Source organism: Nilaparvata lugens, chromosome 1 (genome assembly GCF_014356525.2).
Source record: "Nilaparvata lugens isolate BPH chromosome 1, ASM1435652v1, whole genome shotgun sequence".
Lineage (NCBI taxonomy): Eukaryota > Metazoa > Arthropoda > Insecta > Hemiptera > Delphacidae > Nilaparvata > Nilaparvata lugens.
The window spans coordinates 31,637,201-31,655,822 of record NC_052504.1 but is presented as its reverse complement, the minus strand read 5'-3'; the positions used below and the strand labels follow the sequence as shown (position 1 = coordinate 31,655,822).

The 18,622-nt window shown below is 34.3% G+C and overlaps 1 protein-coding gene across 2 annotated transcripts in view; it reads left to right on the top strand.

Annotated features, from left to right (window-relative positions):
• The window catches only part of LOC111064301 (calcitonin gene-related peptide type 1 receptor), a 177,828-nt gene that overhangs the window by 119,148 nt on the left and 40,058 nt on the right, over positions 1-18,622 (top strand). For both annotated transcript variants that reach the window (XM_039425694.1, XM_039425686.1), the window contains exon 2: positions 14,688-14,802. In XM_039425694.1, coding sequence (XP_039281628.1) covers positions 14,694-14,802 — 109 coding nt within the window. In that variant the 5' untranslated portion in view covers positions 14,688-14,693. The remainder of the gene's footprint in view (positions 1-14,687; positions 14,803-18,622) is intronic.

Here is an 18,622-nt window from a genome sequence, read left to right as displayed (position 1 = left end):
CTTCAGGGGACCTTTTCCGCCTTCGATTACGTTTTGCATAGAATGTAATAGTATATTTCGCACCTAGGGCCGAAAATGAGACTTTTCCGGCTCGAAATCGGTTTTCAAGTCCGAGGCCGTAGGCCGAGGACTAGAAAAGATTGAGAGCCGGAAAAACATTTTTGCCCGTGGTGCGAACGCTATTTTTCGCCACACAGAGAAATAAACAATATATATGAGAATAATTGTTTATTAAGCAGTTCCGAAAACAAAAGTGGAAGGTCATAGCTCTAGCTATTAGTATAGTTATTAGTATCTAGTTATTAAAGTATAGAAAACTGAAGAATACATAATACTTGGAAACCTCACAGAATCATATTGATTTTTCCAATACATCAATAAATTTTAGTTCTATTAGGATCCTCCTCAATTTGAATCAGGCAGCCTTTTGTTTTCCCAATTCCAAAAAAAATACCTAAAATACTCGTTTCACTGGGAATTCGTGTCTGATAGTAGCCTACATTATAACTGAAGAATATAAATTATTACTCATTTTATTGTGATCTATTCATGTTTTTCTTATGAAATTCAATAAATTATAGGCCTACAGCATGAATACTATGTCCAATTCATTTGTACTGGTGGCAAAATTTTACATTGAAAATAATTATTTGATAAAATCCAAGTTCAATAGTAATGAAAACAAATTCCTTCAAAAAATAATTGATAATAATACGTTTCGAGGGAAAAAATTAAGAACAAAAAAATGGGAAGCATCGGGGGATTTGAACCGAGGTACCATCGCTCCGTAAGCAAGCTCCTTACCGCTGCGCTACATAGACGTTCGTAAATGGCAGTCTTATAACCTGCTGATAAAAATACACACTTTGGGCTATGGAACTTCAATTAGCCTATGGTAGCATAGATGAATTTGAACATTAATATTCTGAAAAATCTAGAAGGAAAATAGAAATTTGGGCTTCCAGGTGCACGAGATTGATATCTTTAGAATCTATGTTCAAAATTTGGAGATCTAAATCATTCCCGTTTTTCCGGTATGCAATCCACAAGTTGACATGTTTTGATGCGAACAAACACAACCCCACTCTCTCTTATTATATAGAAGAAGAAGATATCTTACCTCTATTTCATTCATCCAAATAAAATGATAGTATATTACTGCAGAATACTTTATTCAATTCTAGAAGCATAAACTGATTCTGTTTCATAAACTATTTGTTAAAACGTTCAGCACCATGGATATTGCCCAAGTAGTTCCAAAACTATCCACCAGGTTTTGTGATAAACGCAGTACTATAAGGTTTGAGGTTAGATTCTATTATACTCTGAAAATTGAATTTGAGTAATTTATAATATCTTATTTGTATTTCATTCATCCAAATGATATGATAGTATCTTATTGCAAAATACTCTATTCAATTCTAGAAGCATAAACTGATTCTGTTTCATAAACTATTTTGTAAACCCGTTCATATCAAATCAGAATCAGCTGTTATTCAAGGTCATTTTACAGCCCTAGGGCCGTAAAGTTTTACCGGACTGGTCGGAAAACAATCACTTTCGGCCACCATATGACGCACGTAAACCAGCTCATTACATCCAAGTGTGGCGAAAAGTTTTTTCCTTTTCTTCATTTTGTGGAGTGGGGCTTCTAGCTTAATTTATCTAGCACAATGCTACATTTTTCCCTAATAATCCCTCGAGGGTATTATTGATTTGAAGCAGATAACATAAAGTAATAAAATTCAAGATCAGATTCGATCCCATCTATAATTATTATCTAAAAATATTAATCTGACCTTTCACTGAATAAATTCATGTTCACTCTAGATGATCTCACTTATCTACTAGTCTCTGACCTATAAAATTGTTCATTCATAAGTCACCAATAGTTCTTATTTTACTCTCCAATTCTTGTCAAGTTTATATTTGCTCAATTCAAATTGTCATATCACTCTATTTCAAGTATCTATAGTTTATAGAGATGCCAATAATAATGTACGTCGTGATAGCTCTTCGAATTCCAATTCAACAGGAATAAAGCTATTCTCTTTGTATTCTTGTTGTATGTGATCCTGGTAGTAAGAGCTTGGAAATTGATAGTATGAAAATATAGTTCAATAGAATTAATAGAATCACATAAATCCTTAAAAAAATTGTATATATGAACTGTGATCAACATACTGTGATACGAGTACTATTCTTCATTCAGTATCAAGCTACCCTTTTTTTAGGAGACAATCATAGGCCTTCAACTGAGAAAAAGTAGCAATTAATAGCACTTACATCTAGTTAATTATGAGATCAGTTTTTATTCTCCGAATACTCTGAACAGTAACACAATTACATTTTGAAAGCGTGGTTTTATCGTGGAGACGTTTCATTAAGAATTACATTGAGGGACTTGGCTCTCGAATAATTCAGTATAGCGTGGACGTGAATGACGTTTCTGTTGTGGGTATGCAATCCATAATACAGCAGAGCATGATGTTCGAAAGTGGATGAGCCTGACGTTCGCTGGAAATAAGTCAAAGTTAGTTTTGCTTACCATTGAAAAAATAATTTTATTCAGGAATAATATGATCATTATATCAGGAATAATTATATTGACTTACGTTTGTAGATTAATCAAGAACTTCGTTTGGAACATAGGGAACACAACATGATACAAAACTGATACATTGATGGTTTCTTAGAAATCACGTAATTCAAAATATTCCACACAGTTCAGATTGATTTTTGAAGATCAACATGATTCTGTGAAGCAATCAAACTGAAGTGATGGAGTTTAATTTATAAACAGTCAGTAAAACAATATCCTTCTTGGAATACTCAATACCTTCAAGGGCTGAAGTTCAGGGTGAAACAAAGGAACAAATATAAACATCTGAATTCATCAATTGGGTTCCATCAACTTCGGAAACTTCTTGATGCATTACTTCCCAAGTGGTTCAACCTTCCGTTACTAGGGAACAAGCAATACTGGATCAATATTCATATGTTGTCCTTTTCATCAATAGTTGACGTTTCTTAGAAAACTAAAGACGCGTTTACACCAAAGTTAACAACAAAATGTTAATAGCTCAATCCTTACAGATTCTATTAGATTGAACATAACTTATCATACACATTGGAAGAATAAGACTGATATGGTCAATACCACTTTAAGGTGACAACATCAGGGTCTTATTCTTTCAATTATGGGGAAATACCACAACATCTCATACCATACAATCAAATTATCATACACATGATGAAAATATGTGTTTGTCAAGTTCCATTCAATCTAATTGAACCTATAAGGATTAAGTTATTAACATTTTGTTAATAACTGCTGTGTAGACGCAGCTTAACAAAAAATAGTCAACAGCCCAATAATAGTCCCGTGAAAATTGGAGCAGATGAGTGCGTCGTTGCCAAATAAGTGTTGATCAACATTGTCAACAGCTGATTATGAATGAAATTAGCAATAAATCTCAACAATAGTTATTAATTGATATTTTTATAATACACCTGACGAATTGGCAACGCCTATAGATGTGGAGGGGGGGGGGTGACGAATTGACAACAGGCAACACCTATTATTTTGAGGACGGGTGAGGAGGAACTCCTCTTCTGATCCAGTTTCCATCAAACTATTATCGTGCGGTTGACTCAGTGGCGTACCGTTTCCAAACCGGGCCCCTCTTCTAAAATCGTACCACCTTTCTCCAGCTCCCTTCTCCCTTTTAACCCCAAGCATTAAACTCTAATGTGAACGTACATCTTTAAGGAGTGAATTACATAGATTCGTTGAAAAAATAAAACTTGTTCTCGATTGAATTCTACAATAATTCAAGTCAAGAATTATGTTTTAAGTTACAAATATAGAATCCAACCTTTAGAGCTAGAACCAGAGTCAGTAAGTAGTATCTAGTCTTAAGATTCATGAATTATTAAATAATAAAGATGATAATTTATAAAAATTGTTGATTTGATGTCTCCTGCAAGCCTCCAAGTTCTGCAATCACTGCTTTCTGGGTACAGTAGCACCTTGGTTCTTTCTCCCAAGCTATTAATAGCATAAACATTAATAGCATATAAGCTATTAAGCATAACCTATTATGATATTTTCTATTTACGGCGCCCCTGCCACACTATATCGGTATATATGTTCAGGAATTCAATGGGAAAATAATTTCTTTCCTCCAATGCTTACTCAAAGATAGTAGATAAAGATAACGATCTACCTTAGAACCATTATCTTGTGACAATCTTTGTTTGAATCAGAGAGAAAAGAAGTAAATCTTATCTATAAGTACGGTAAGTGGTTTGAATAGTCTCAGTCTGGATTGTCTCACCGGATGTATGAATTTTAATGATTTGTAAACAAACAACATTCCTAATTTTTCAATAAGCTCACTACCAGCACACAATTATTGAAGCTCTGTCAATGGAACTATAATTATTATTACGAGTGGATTTGAACAATGATTGTTTTTCTTTTTTGCCTTATTCATTATTTTCTACTTGTATTCTCTTGATATTAATTTATAACCAGACTGATAACATTGTTCTATTGCATATTTCTTCTTACACAATGAATGAAACCTGTCATTTTCCACAATAAAACTTCTGCTTTTTTATCAGAAGTTACTTCCATGATTATTTCATTTTTCTTTTTAAAGTATGCAATATATAATCATCATTTCGGGTCCTAACCCGGGCCCCGTAGTGCGGGTAATTTTATTTTTTCAGAAAACCTATATACATATTATCCGGGCCCTAGCTCGGGCCCCACCGCGCCGCGTTGGCAGCGGGGGTGTACGTTACGCCACTGGGTTGACTATTAATAGCAATGTACAATTTGAATAGAAACATACCTGAATCATCCCATGCTTTGATAGATATAATACACTTTACTACGGTATCGATTTCTTGCTGCATGTACCATCGGGTCATCAAAGTAAATTGTTTCTTCTGTGAAACATCTTTCATACCAGAATATGAAATGTCCACCTTCAATAAGAAAATCACTCTTTTGAAACATCTCTTCTCATACATATTGATTGCACAATCGAATAACAATCAGATCTGAGCGTTCCCTTCATCTTTTCATTCGTTTGAAGGCTTGAAATACATATTAATGTATTATAATACCTTATTTATATCAAATTTACAAAGCTTGTATTTATACCGGCTGTTATGAAATCATAAACGATTTCTTTGGCAGTTCCATCCGTCACATAGAGCGATATGATTATGTTAAATATGAAGCCCAATTATTTTCTACAATCCTCCTGACAAATTTACAATCCCAACTCTTTCGTAGCGAGAATAGAAGATGATATTGTTTGTGTTGGCCTAAATTCGTATAAAATTTAACATAGTCTTATATTATGTTATTATGTTTCATGAAGATTTCTCGTGAAGATGGGAATGGAAAAATAAATAACTTTCCATAAATAACATTCATTTTGAAATGAATTAGAATTCTGGATTGAATATGAAAGTGATAATCGAATTTTTATAGATATTTTCAACTTTGTACTATTCTCAAACCCTATAAAATTATACAATCATAAAATTTAAACGTTGAAATTCGATCCACGTTTGTGCAATTGATGCTACTGATCAAATCCACACAACCTCCATCTCACTTGCATGAACTATCATCTTTTCATTTCCCTGAGAACTTTGAAATTCATACAAATTAATCTCTCCTTTCTGGGATAAAATCTGTGTGCCTTATAATTTATCATCAACGGCCAGTGTTGAACGGTTTTTTCTGTTGAAAAGCGAAAGCAGAGGCATTAGTGTGTTGCAAGCCAGACCAACCCTAATTACAGAGTATCGTTCTCTGCTTATCAAGCCGGACAGACGGATTGTTCGGTTGTATGTTCTGGTCAGAATCAAGGCTATTAGACCTCAATGTTATACATCCCTCATAATTATAATTTAATTGGATGAAAACGTGGGGTGGATAGTGGGTTGAACTCCCACCGATTTGTTGTCATCAGTTCAAAATTCTCTTGCTGTGCTGTCACTAATGAATGGTGAACCGTCCTGTCGTCTCGCTTCTCTGCCAGCACAATATTAAACTGATGTCAGCTTCAAGTAATTTATTCCATGATGCGTGGATTGATCCGATTACACAGTAGAGTCATCGATTAGGTTGGCTTATCAGGAGAATGGTATAATGAGATATTCTTTTGAAGTTGAGTGTTGCGTCTTGAGAAAACTCATGAACAGAACTACATCGACTTTATCAACTACAATTTATTTTCAGTTTGCTCAGCGAATTTGAGATTGTAGGTCGTGGCTGGTGCAGCCATAAATGATTTATAAAATAACAGTCATAATATTATTGGAGATTGTAATAGTTGAGAGTCTCTTACTCTAAATGTTTTAGTATTGGAATAATCACCACAGAGAAGTTTTCTCATGAATATCCACTTGCCTAGGCTTCCTTTCCATTCATACCAACCTATACATTACCAACCAGCGTGAAAAAATACGATGTGACTTTTATCTCTGCATTAATTATATGAATGACGCCTGGAATGATACGTCATGAATGAGAACGTTTAATTATGCCTTGTATCAGTGGTGGTTAATTTGCATATTGAGGTTATTCATCGATGATCGATTGGAATCTGGGCTTTCCAGTGTGAACGCACTACATGAACAGGGACTCACCGCGAGATCAAACCTGATTAACAATCCACGTGTGCTGTCATGTTGAGTTGAGCGGCGACATTAATGTGTGCAAACGTGAAGCTCATCTGCTGCTGCCGCTGCAGCTATCTCAACGTGCAGCTCCCTCATGTAGGCTGATATCCCCATTCCAAATGCATCACACAATATTTGCTTGAGAAAGGAACACTCAGTTTGGGTGGAGGATGTATAATAATTTATTCTCTAAGAACTCTACCTACATAAACATATCCTAAAAGTAAACATACCCGCAAGATAATTATTCAACCCTTCTAATTTGAGAAATGTTTTTTATGTACGGCTTTATGACTACCAGAAGATTCCAGAAATGTTTTATTACATTAGTGGGAGTTGACAGGTAGATAAAGGTGAAATAAGAAGGAGAAATAGTTATAATATGAATAAAGAGACAAGAAGGTGATAGAGGGAAAATCGGGAAACGATTTGGTCGAAAGAATTGAGTGTCTGAAGTCGATATATCAAATTCTTCTTCGGAATAACAATAAATCCAAACAGCAGCTGGTAAACTACAATATCTATGATAATTATATGCACCTTTGACTTGTAGTTGATGTGGAGAATTCTCAAATTATCTCGGATACCTTCCGAAGAGGATGTGTGTTGTATAAGAAAATAATCCATTTTTGTTGCAGTTAAGAAACTAGCAGCTACTGTTTATGAGACGGTGTTGAATATTGAGAATTCCTTTTGAACTCGAAACATGATAAATGAGATTACAGAATGTAATAGTCTAATGAATAAACGATGAGAAAAAGCAAGGTTATGGTAGTGTGAGTCTGTGAGTGTGAGAGTAGGTAGTATTCTAAACATTCATGACATCAGGAATCAAACAAAATCGACACTTATCATGGGAGCTCAGAATTTTTAAACTTCACCATAACTGCTGCAATATAATTTGCAGAGCGTTTTTCGTAATGTATTCTTGGTCACGTTCAGTCAAGATTTGCACAAGCATGGACAGCAGAATGTTTGTGAATCACCAATGTAACTTTAAAACCAACATTCCATAAAAATTGAATTGACAAATCGAGTTTCAATCTGTGAAAAAAGCATACGGTCTATACACATAAATGGAATAAGTCTATTTCACATTGGTAGAAAACAAAAATTTCAAAATACGTCTTGTCTATTATTTATAGTACTGTACTGGATCTACTTCCACGCATGGCTCGAAATGGTTATTTAAAACCAGTTCGAGTTTATTTGAGTAACAAGATAATTTCCCAGTAATGAAAATATCTTTCTATTTGAAATTTAGTTTTGAGAAAATTCATTATCGTGCAAGCAACTCAATTAAAGTTGATTTTAATAAATCAGAGAGTTCAGTAACTGAGCTTGAGATGAGTAAACTAGTTGTACAAAGTATTAGGAACAATATCCAACGATTATGATCTCTTATGAAGATACTAGAAAATGATAAGTAGTCGGAGAAAAATGTTAAAAATGAAGAACCTGAAAATAAGAAATTTGGAGAAAACAGAGATTTGGAATTTATTAAATATTTTTAATTCATGTTACAAACTTGGAACAAGTTCAGCTAGAAGCAAATTAGCAAAATAAGAAACTTCCCAGAAAGTTACTATCTATATCACACCAACTAGTAGCTACTGCAGTAGGTCTCTTGTAAAAAATATTCCGAACGCAAGTTATCTATGAGAAATAATATAAGTCTTTTTATAAGAGTGGAGCGTCAATCTTTATGCTTGAAGAGCAATCTATACGATGCTGAAGAAAACAGAAGAGCTTTGCAAACTCCTTAGAAGCGTGAAAAAAGTCATGCTGATGATGAAACTTTTGCGAATCAATTTCAACGTGAACAAACTCTCAATTGTCTCAGAAGTATTCAAATTAAAGTCACGATGCCTCCAGTTAATCAAAATAGCAAGTGCTACGATCCATCGCAAGAAAGGTAAAATCAACACCAACCGAATTTCTCATTCAATTTAACCTGAATTTATGGAAATAATTTGAAATATACTTTTTGAATCCTTCTGAAGAGATTACGAGGGAAATATAGCGATTGAGAATATTATGTTTCAGAATATAAGACAGATCAGATTACTTTGTAGCCGATTGCAGACGTTTCAGGTGAATCAAATCACATCTTCGCCTGTAGGCTGATTACATTTCTTCATTCCTATCACAATGGATTTCGTTCGAGAAATTGAGTTTCCCTCTGTGATATAAAAAATGTCACTCACACTGATTCATTCCATTTCTCAATGAAAAATTCCACTGAGAGCTTTCTACAATATTTGCCATGAATCACGCAGATAAAAAGACCCTTCATTTTTCCATCCAGTTGGATGATATGATTTTCTACTAAGTCCACATGGTTTCCTTTTTCCAACCAACGCTAACAATCTTAAAGTCTTCAGTTTTGGGCAGATATCACAATGAAGACATGAACTTCTTCATCAATATAGATATTGAAGATATTCAGATGTAAAGATAATTTATTGAAGATTGAATGCTTACTTGCAATAATCAATTATTTTTGGTTTCCCATGAGATAATAATTACTAGAATAAATGTGAATGAGGAAAGTTGCATGAACGAAAACTTGTCTCTCAAAGTAACCTATAATGCACTGATTGAATATAATAGTACACAATGAATTAAATAGTATATTGACTCAAGAGCTCTGCAAATCTTTCTGTGAGGATTAATATAACAGCGGTCAGTGACATGATTGTGATGAAACTGGAGATTCTAGGCAACGGATGATTTTGGAACAATAGCAGTATTCGGAGTTGGACAGTGATTTGATAGGCAAATGGATAGTGGGTGCCCACACTAGTCTAGTCTAGGCTTTCTCCTGAAATTCGATGTGGAAATGAATGTCCAGCATAGTTGTAGGAGTATGATGGGAGTCCACTTCGGTTGAGGTAATGGCTGCATCACGAAGGTAATTATCCAGGAACAGTAAAAGCCGTTCACATAATACTAAACTGGAATGGGTGGCTGCTGCAATAGTTCATTCGCTTTGAGGTGAGAAACTCACCATCCAATGAAAGGACGAATATGTAGAGGAAGAGATGTGTCAGCTAATTGGGCTTGCACTGTACAGTCGACGGTTTATGCAAAGCCTTCTAATCATTAGGAATATGATAATCATTTTATTCAAATTTCTATTGTTATTTTTCATAATTATAATTATTGAAAATTTTGTCCATTGCATCTTTCTTTCTAAGTCCCCGAACAGGAAGTATATTTATGAGGTCATTGAAGAAGATTTATTATTTATTTTTCATTAAAACTTTCGAATCACAATTACAGTAGCGGAATGAAAAAACAGGCTCCAGTCCAAAACTTCTCCTATTTATAAATTTAGTCTTATAGGATGTCTAAAGAATGGTTACGTTAATTGAAATAAGTATTCCAGTATTAAGTAACTAGTTGGGCCCAAGCAATTTGCTCAGTACCCACTCTATGCTCCAGAATATCTCAATAAAATAATATGGGTAGTTTCTAAATTGACTAAATTGATGAATTATCTCATTATAGATAGATGATTGGGTACAAAACAATGTGACTGGCGATGATTCCAATGAGTGCTATGACACTTATTTTTTATGAGGAATGACATCCTATTTTTTGAATTAAACGACTTGTAAAACTAAGGACAGCCAGTGAAGCTGATACAGTACAAGCGTTCTGTGCAAAACCAAGACTGTCGGCTCTATAATAGGCCGATTCTAATCGCATTATCAAATTCCATTTCAGTTTATTTGTTTTATTCAAACACTCAAAATAAGTGAAAGTGGATACATGAATGTAATTGAGTCGTCATCTTGCGGATCAGATTTAAATCGAATTAGACTGAATAGATTTCTAATATTAGACAGACGTATTTTAGAATAGATTTAATAGTTGAATCTTTGATTTATCAGTTAGTGGACTAAAAGACAGAAAATGTTAACAAAGATAGTGGCACTTAATGCTGTGTGTTTAGCCTGAAAGCTCTTATTTCCTATTTCTATAAATTCTATTCCTTATCTATTCATAGAATCTCACCAATTCTAGGCCTACTGGGAGATGTTGATTTGAAGAGAATGCTCATTAACCAGTATCTATTATCAAAAAGAACGGAACTACTGGATCCAATGAGAAAAAAAGAATAATTTTGACAATAAATGATATGAAATGGATTCAATTTGATCAAACTCTATATTGGAGATCATCTCTCAAAGGAATATCTAAAGCCACATTCCCAGTTTATCAGGTACTTTTTGTGTACTGATCAAAGAGTAGCAGGAGAGAGTTCCTTCCTTGAACCAGGTGTTTGTAGTCTAGACGTGTCTACTGTTGTGAAATTCACTTTAAACTGTCAAAATCACTTATTTATCTTAACATCAATGTTTCCCATTCGAATAATCCTCACAGTTTAAAGTGGAACTAACGGGCTGACAAGTTGACAACTGGAAGTGCATAATTCCAGATCGCTTCCCTTCCCTCACCACAGAACCAATCTCATCTTTTGAATCGCAGCATCTTTACGCAGTTATTCGTTTTTACGAACCGCTGCTTTCGGCCTCCATTCATGGCTTTCCCGCTCTTGCTCAGCATCTAGCCTTCCTTATTACAGATTATTCCACCCGAATGTTTGTCAAGACGCAGTGCCCGATATTGCAATCTATCGCGTATTCCATGCAACACCCAAAAATACATCGGTTTTACAGTTTTTGATTCCCATTAAACAACGTTTTGAACGAAATGTTTCAAACTTCAAAATTTTTAGAATAAATCTCCTTCAATCACTAGTTGGTAAAGAATCATTGAAATACCATAGAAAATGTATAATGGATTGATACCGCTATCATAATAATAGAAGAGTAACAATTCACTGGGTAAGTACTGTGAATACATTTCCCAACGGAAGTAAAACTTTTATATCGCGGTTTTATCGAACGATTGTGATAAACTAAACCATAGAAACCGTTGGTATAGCTTTCTTTTGATGCTTCAATAATGATGATGATGAATGATGAAGATTCAAATTCATGGGTGAGAAACCATTTAAGAAATTCAAATTTATTAAACAGATGTGGAAACTAGAATATTTGTGGGGGTTAATGTAGTTTATGCACTTCCATTATCCTGTTCCAGGATACGTTTAATGCCTATCTCTGTGGAGTTTAACAAAAAAAGCGCTGAAGGAGGAAATGGGATAAAAGTTCGTGGGAAAAAGTTTATCGCATTCTGACTCTTGTGCTTCCCTGCTATGGGTGCCTAAAACTTTTCACATCATAGTCCTGTACGATGGTATTGACATGTAGTTCCTAAAACTTCCATAGAATCCTTTTTCAACAAATTCGGATGTGTGAATCATCTAGTTGCGTCAAAAGAAACTTTTTATTTTTCACAAAGTTTGAGCCAAATTTCTGTTTGACAGAAGAAGTTATAAAAGCAAGATGAATGAATTCAGAAATTTAAAAACATTGACATTGTAGATATACAATTTTTACTGTACTTGAAATACCTGATCCGCTCTAACGATTTTCTTTAAATTTATACCATGGATAGCTATTTATAAGCCCTATCAACTGACATGAGTCTCATTTCTGGGAAAATTGCAGGAGCTGCGTAATATTCTCGAGAAAAATGGCGGATAGTTACTAAAAAACCATGTTTTTCACGGTTTTCTCGAAAACGGCTCTAACGATTTTCTTCAAATTATACCATGGATAGCTATTTATAAGCCCTATCAACTGACATGAGTCTCATTTCTAGGAAAATTGCAGGAGCTGCGTAATATTCTCGAGAAAAATGGCGGATAATTACTAAAAAACCATGTTTTTCACAGTTTTCTCGAAAACAGCTCTAACGATTTTCTTCAAATTTATACCATGGATAGCTATTTATAAGCCCTATCAACTGACATGAGTCTCATTTCTGGGAAAATTGCAGGAGCTGCGTAATATTCTCGAGAAAAATGGCGGATAGTTACTAAAAAACCATGTTTTTCACGGTTTTCTCGAAAACGGCTCTAACGATTTTCTTCAAATTCATACCATGGATAGCTATTTATAAGCCCTATCAACTGACATGAGTCTCATTTCTAGGAAAATTGCAGGAGCTGCGTAATATTCTCGAGAAAAATGGCGGATAATTACTAAAAAACCATGTTTTTCACGGTTTTCTCGAAAACGGCTCTAACGATTTTCTTCAAATTTATACCATGGATAGCTTATTCATAAGCCCTATCAACTGACATGAGTCTCATTTCTAGGAAAATTGCAGGAGCTGCGTAATATTCTCGAGAAAAATGGCGGATAATTACTGAAAAACCATGTTTTTCACGATTTTCTCAAAAATTACTTCACTGATTTATTTCAAATTCATACTCTGTATAGTTTTTTGTCAGCTCCATCAACTGGCATGAGTCTCCTTTTTGGGAAACTAATGGGGGGTTCACCCTATCCTTGAGAAATGGACTTTGTAACCTCCTTCTCGTGCATGAGGTAGGTAGGTAGAGCAGTCTATAAAAATAACACATAGTCGAGACATTTCATCTGTAGAACAGCTGTTTTGACGACTTTTAAAAAAATCGGATCATCGGATTTCACAATTTACACAAAGGAAAAAGTACTCTGAAAACAATTTATTATATACACACATATACAGTAGTCTGATCGTAGTTTCAAATAATTATGTTGCCGCCAATCGTCATTATGTTATTTCTCTAAATTATTGTCGTTTAAGAATGAGGCTCCCAGTTCAATGAGCAAGGAAAGTTGTGTGAGTGTACCACACCAGATTTTTTGATGTGGCGACGTCCGTTCCGTGCTGGTATTGCACATTTTCAAGTCAAACAGAAACTGAAGTATTTTGAATCCTCAGGTTATGAGGGTGAGATTTTGTCAAAAGGGTGTGGGAGGAAAAGTTGATTTGGTCATTAAGAATATTGTTTGGCTGTTGTTTGGTGTACTTGTATATTTCAAAGTGTTCTAGTACATTTAATCTTCTGTTTTTGTGAGAATGGTGTAGTATTTTGAAGTTGTTGTTTATGTCAGGATGTGTGTGGTCTGTGGAGATAATGTGTTCCTCCCCCCTATTCCACCTTTGCAGAACACATTATCTCCACTGACCACCCACACCTTGACTTAAACAACAACCTCGAAATACTACACTATTCCCTCAAAAAATAGAAAATTAAATGTACCAGAACAGTTTGAGATATACAAGTACACCAAAAAACAGCCAAAAAATATTCTAAATGACCAAATCAACTTTTCCTACCACACCCTGTTTGACAAACTCATTTAAATCCTCCCCCATTAACCGCCAAAACTTCCTTCCCCCCATTCTGACCAAATCTCACTCTCATAACCTTAAATACTTCAGTTTCTGTTTGGCTTGAAAATGTGCAATACCAGCACGAAACGGACGTCGCCACATCAAAGAATGTGAGTGTTTTTTCACTTTAAAGTTTTATGAAATACTATAGTAACAATTTTTAAATATTATTCTAAATCTATTTTAAATTAGGTATGTTTTTCTTGTGATTTGATGAGATGATTAAACGTCCTAATGGCGGGATTGGAACCCACGACCAGATAGTGCAAGAAGGGTGTAAACTAAAAATGTATTAAATCAATCATACAATAGCCTACATGCAATACGGGTAGGTAGGCCTACAGTAGGAATTCACTCAAAACTTCTCTTAATTGCCTAGTCGGCTTTCCTCGGCTATTAAGAGCAGTTTTGAGTGAATTCCTGCTGTACCTACCCGCATTGTATGTAGGCTATTGTATGATTGAGTTAATACATTTTTAGTTCACGTCACTCAGATTTCCAGTACAATTCATCAAGTCAAGAAGGATATGTTATTCTGAAGGGATGTGTCGGAAATAATGGTTTATTCAGGGCTGTTGTTCATTGTATTGATTGATTTACATGAGTTGAGAACTAGGCTAAAATCCAAGGTAAGAAGCAAACTTTAATATTTTTCTAAAATTTCATTACAGATAACGATGTCTCCTGAGCAACAAAATGCCAGTCTTCGTTTCTTCAAAAAGCTCAAAGAGGACTGTGATCACAAGCGACGCTTGAAATTAGTTTCTGCTGCCGAAGGAGTGACAGGTGAGACAGAAATTATTATTCTTTCCCTAACAGGGAACTTTCGGCGAATTGCTTGATAGCTCTTCCCTTCTCATGTCTGCTGGTGTCATCCTCATCGAAATTATTCTAATAAAGAGAACGAGTAAACGTCATCTTCATCTTCGGGGAAAGCTACCTTGTTTTCGCACCATCACCGTTCGTTATAATTTCATCTAACAATAGACAGCACCCTCTCAATCACACATGAGTGCCCTCATTCATATTCACATCTTACATGAAACAAATAATACGATTTTGAATATCTCTCTTCGAATCCTCTCTGTTTACAAAATGTAAGTAGACTCACTCGTAAATAATTGAGAGTCTGGTGAGCTCCTTTCCTTTTTTCTGAGAAGAATATCATGAAACGCAAACAGTTCCGCTGGAGCGATGTTGATTCTGGTATTAAGTGTTTTTAGTGCTCTCGAGTTAGTTTCTAAGAGGGATTTGCCCAAAAATTGTGCCTACATAAGGAATACGTTCCTTTGCTAAGAATAATACCCACATAAGCTCCAAGCTCGTGCGTGATTATTATATCAATGTATGATTCGTATTATTGATTGATAATATATCTTTGAAGAGAGATTTTCTCAAGGAAATGCATAATCACTTCAATAGTATTTCATCAATAATTATAACCGTTCGCAGAGACCAAGCTATCATTCCCATTACTCGAATTATTAAGAAATCAATCATCCATTTGTTTCATAAGCTATGGTTGTGAAAATAGTGTAGACGTCATTGATAAGTTGCCTATTGTTTCCCTTTTTTGAACATTCAAATTTCAATTTTGTGTGATAATTTTCTTTGTGAACTTATACATAAATGAACTATATCTCTATCATGAATATATATCCACCATTAAAATTATTGATACTGTTTTTTCTCAACTAGAAAGCTGGGTATGCAATTTTTTCTTCAATTGGACTGTAATATGCAATAATATTGTGATGGACTCTCAACTGTTTCCCAATATAAAATATCTTTTAGCTTGTATTCGAAGTTTGTTCATATCTTTTGACTTCCATTCGTAGTTTGTTCAATGTTGAGTCGCATAGTCAAAACTACAACAAACCATAACAATAAGTTTTTATGATACACTTTTATCATCTTATTACTCATGCACAAGCCTGGAGCAAAAAGTTATTTTCAAGCAATCCAACACTAGAATTGCCATGTTTTTTGTACGGAGTAGTATTCTATCCTGTCACACATGCAGTATCCCATGTGATGGAATGATTCAAAGACTGGTTATCTGGAATTATGTAGGCAAACATCGTTCTAACAAATAATATTGGAATAAGAATGATCTAGTATTTCAAAATAAAATTTGTATATGTTCTTGAATTAATAATAAAATTGAACCTTAATAAATGGATTATCTATATAATAAGAGAGAGTAGGGTTGTGTTTGTTCGTGTGTTCGTGTGTTCGTTTGTTCGTGTGTTCGCATCAAAACATGTCAACTTGTGGATTGCATACCGGAAAAACGGGAATGATTTGGATCTCCAAATTTTGCACATGGATTCTAAAAATATCAATCTCATGCACCTGGAAGCCCAAATTTCAATTTTCCTTCTAGATTTTTCAGAATTAATGTTCAAATTCCATCTATGCTACCGTTCATGAAGTTTCATAGGCTACATTGTTGCAGCCCGGAAGTGTGTTTTTTTAATGCTGTTACAAGACAATGATATGATCGTGTAGCGTAACGGTAAAACGCTAGCTTACGGAGCGATGGTTCCTCGGTTTGAATCCCGATGCTTCCCAATTTTTTTGTTCTTAATTTTTTTCCCTCGAAACGTATTATTATCAATTATTTTTTGAAGGAATTTGTTTTCATTACAATTGAACTTGGACTTTATCAAATAATTATTTTTATTCTTCAATGTTGTTTTCCATCACGAACTGCTTATTATTAAATCACTTTTTGCTATTAGAAAAAACGACTAGCAGTCAGATATTTTACAATAAATTAATTAATCACTCACTGTGACAACGAGATCTTTAGGCAGGTTCGCCATCTTCTTGGTTGCTGACAACCAAGAAGATGGTGAACCTGCCGAAAAATCTCGTTGCTGACAACCAAGAAGATGGCGAACCAGCCGAAAAATCTCGTTATCACAGTGAGTGATTAATTCATTTATTGTAGAATATCTGACTGCTAGTCGTTTTTTCTAATAGCAAAAAGTGAATTATTTTTAATTTAAAATTTTGCCACCAGTACAAATGAAATGGACATAGTCTTCATGCTGTAGACCTATCATTGAATTTCTTAAGAAAAACATGAATAGATCACAATAAAATAAGTAATAATTTATATTCTCCAGTTATAATGTACTATCAGACACGAATTCGCAGTGAAACGAGTATTTTAGGTATTTTGTTTGGAATTGGGAAAACAAAAGGCTGCCTGATTCAAATTGAGGAGGATTCAATCGATACTAAAATTTATTGATGTATTGGTAAAATCAATATGATTCTGTGAGGTTTTCAAGAGTATTATGTCTTCTTCAGTCTTCTATACTATAATAAAGGGAAGAACTGGCTTATACACGTAAGGAATAGGGAATTATGTTTGACGCATCATCACGTCTGAAATATACTCAACTGATTAATTTGAAATTTTGCATATAGATTCTTAATTGACCGAGGATGGTTATTTATGCCTATTTTCAGTTCTTCAAGATTTCATTATGTCAAGTTTTCAATTTGTCATGCTTCCAGTTGTTGTATAGAAGCAGCTGAACATTTCTTTTAAAAGGGTCATTAGATGATAGGTATGATTGGGGATCCTATTCGAATAAAAATACTGATTTTCTGTCGCATTAAAACCGCACCGATTTCTCAAACCGTTCAAAAGTTATTCTCATTCAAAGATACTGATAAATCATCCAACTATCCATCATCTTTACTATAATAATGGAAAGAGCTGGCTCATACACGTACGTGATGTAGGAAAATTATGTTTGACACATCATCACGTCTGAACTACTGGACTGATTGATTTGAAATTTTGCATAAATATTCTTCATTAACCAAGGATGGTTATAGGCCTATTTTCAAATTTCGAATTTTTTATTACGTCAAGTTTTCATTCTGCAAAGTTATAAAATAGACCCTTGCGAGGCACGGGTTACCTACTAGTTCTATATTATAATAAGAGAGAGTAGTAGGGTTGTGTTTGTTCGTGTGTTCGTTTGTCTGCATCAAAACATGTCAACTTGTGGATTGCATACCGGAAAAACGGAAATGATTTAGATCTCCAAATTTTGCACATGGATTCTAAAAATATCAATCTAGTGTACCTCAAAGTCCAAATTTCAATTTTCCTTCTAGATTTTTCATAATTAATTTTCAAATTTGTTCAAATTATGGGACATACGATTTCATACGGCGATTCCACATTCAAATCATATGATAAAATTAAAAAAAAAAAAAAAACAGCTGTTCTATTATTGCTTTCTACCTGATTCAACTTGAACTCAATAATATTGTTTTCCTATAGTTACCTTGAAAAGTGACCATTCCTGCATTGATTACAGAACACAAAGAATCACTTTTCCGCACTAGTGCGCAAAGTGATTACTTTGCGTACTCCAGATTTGCAACATGACAACACAAAATAGTTAGTGGGTTATATGGATGATTGGTACGCGAAAACCAAAATTAAGTTGGTTAGAATGACTGTGTTTGGATTAGAATCATTTCAATGGCTACATTTATGATTAAATCTCATTCTAGAAATCCAAAATAAGAATCATGTTCATGTGAATCATAATTAAATAATTACTTCTAATCA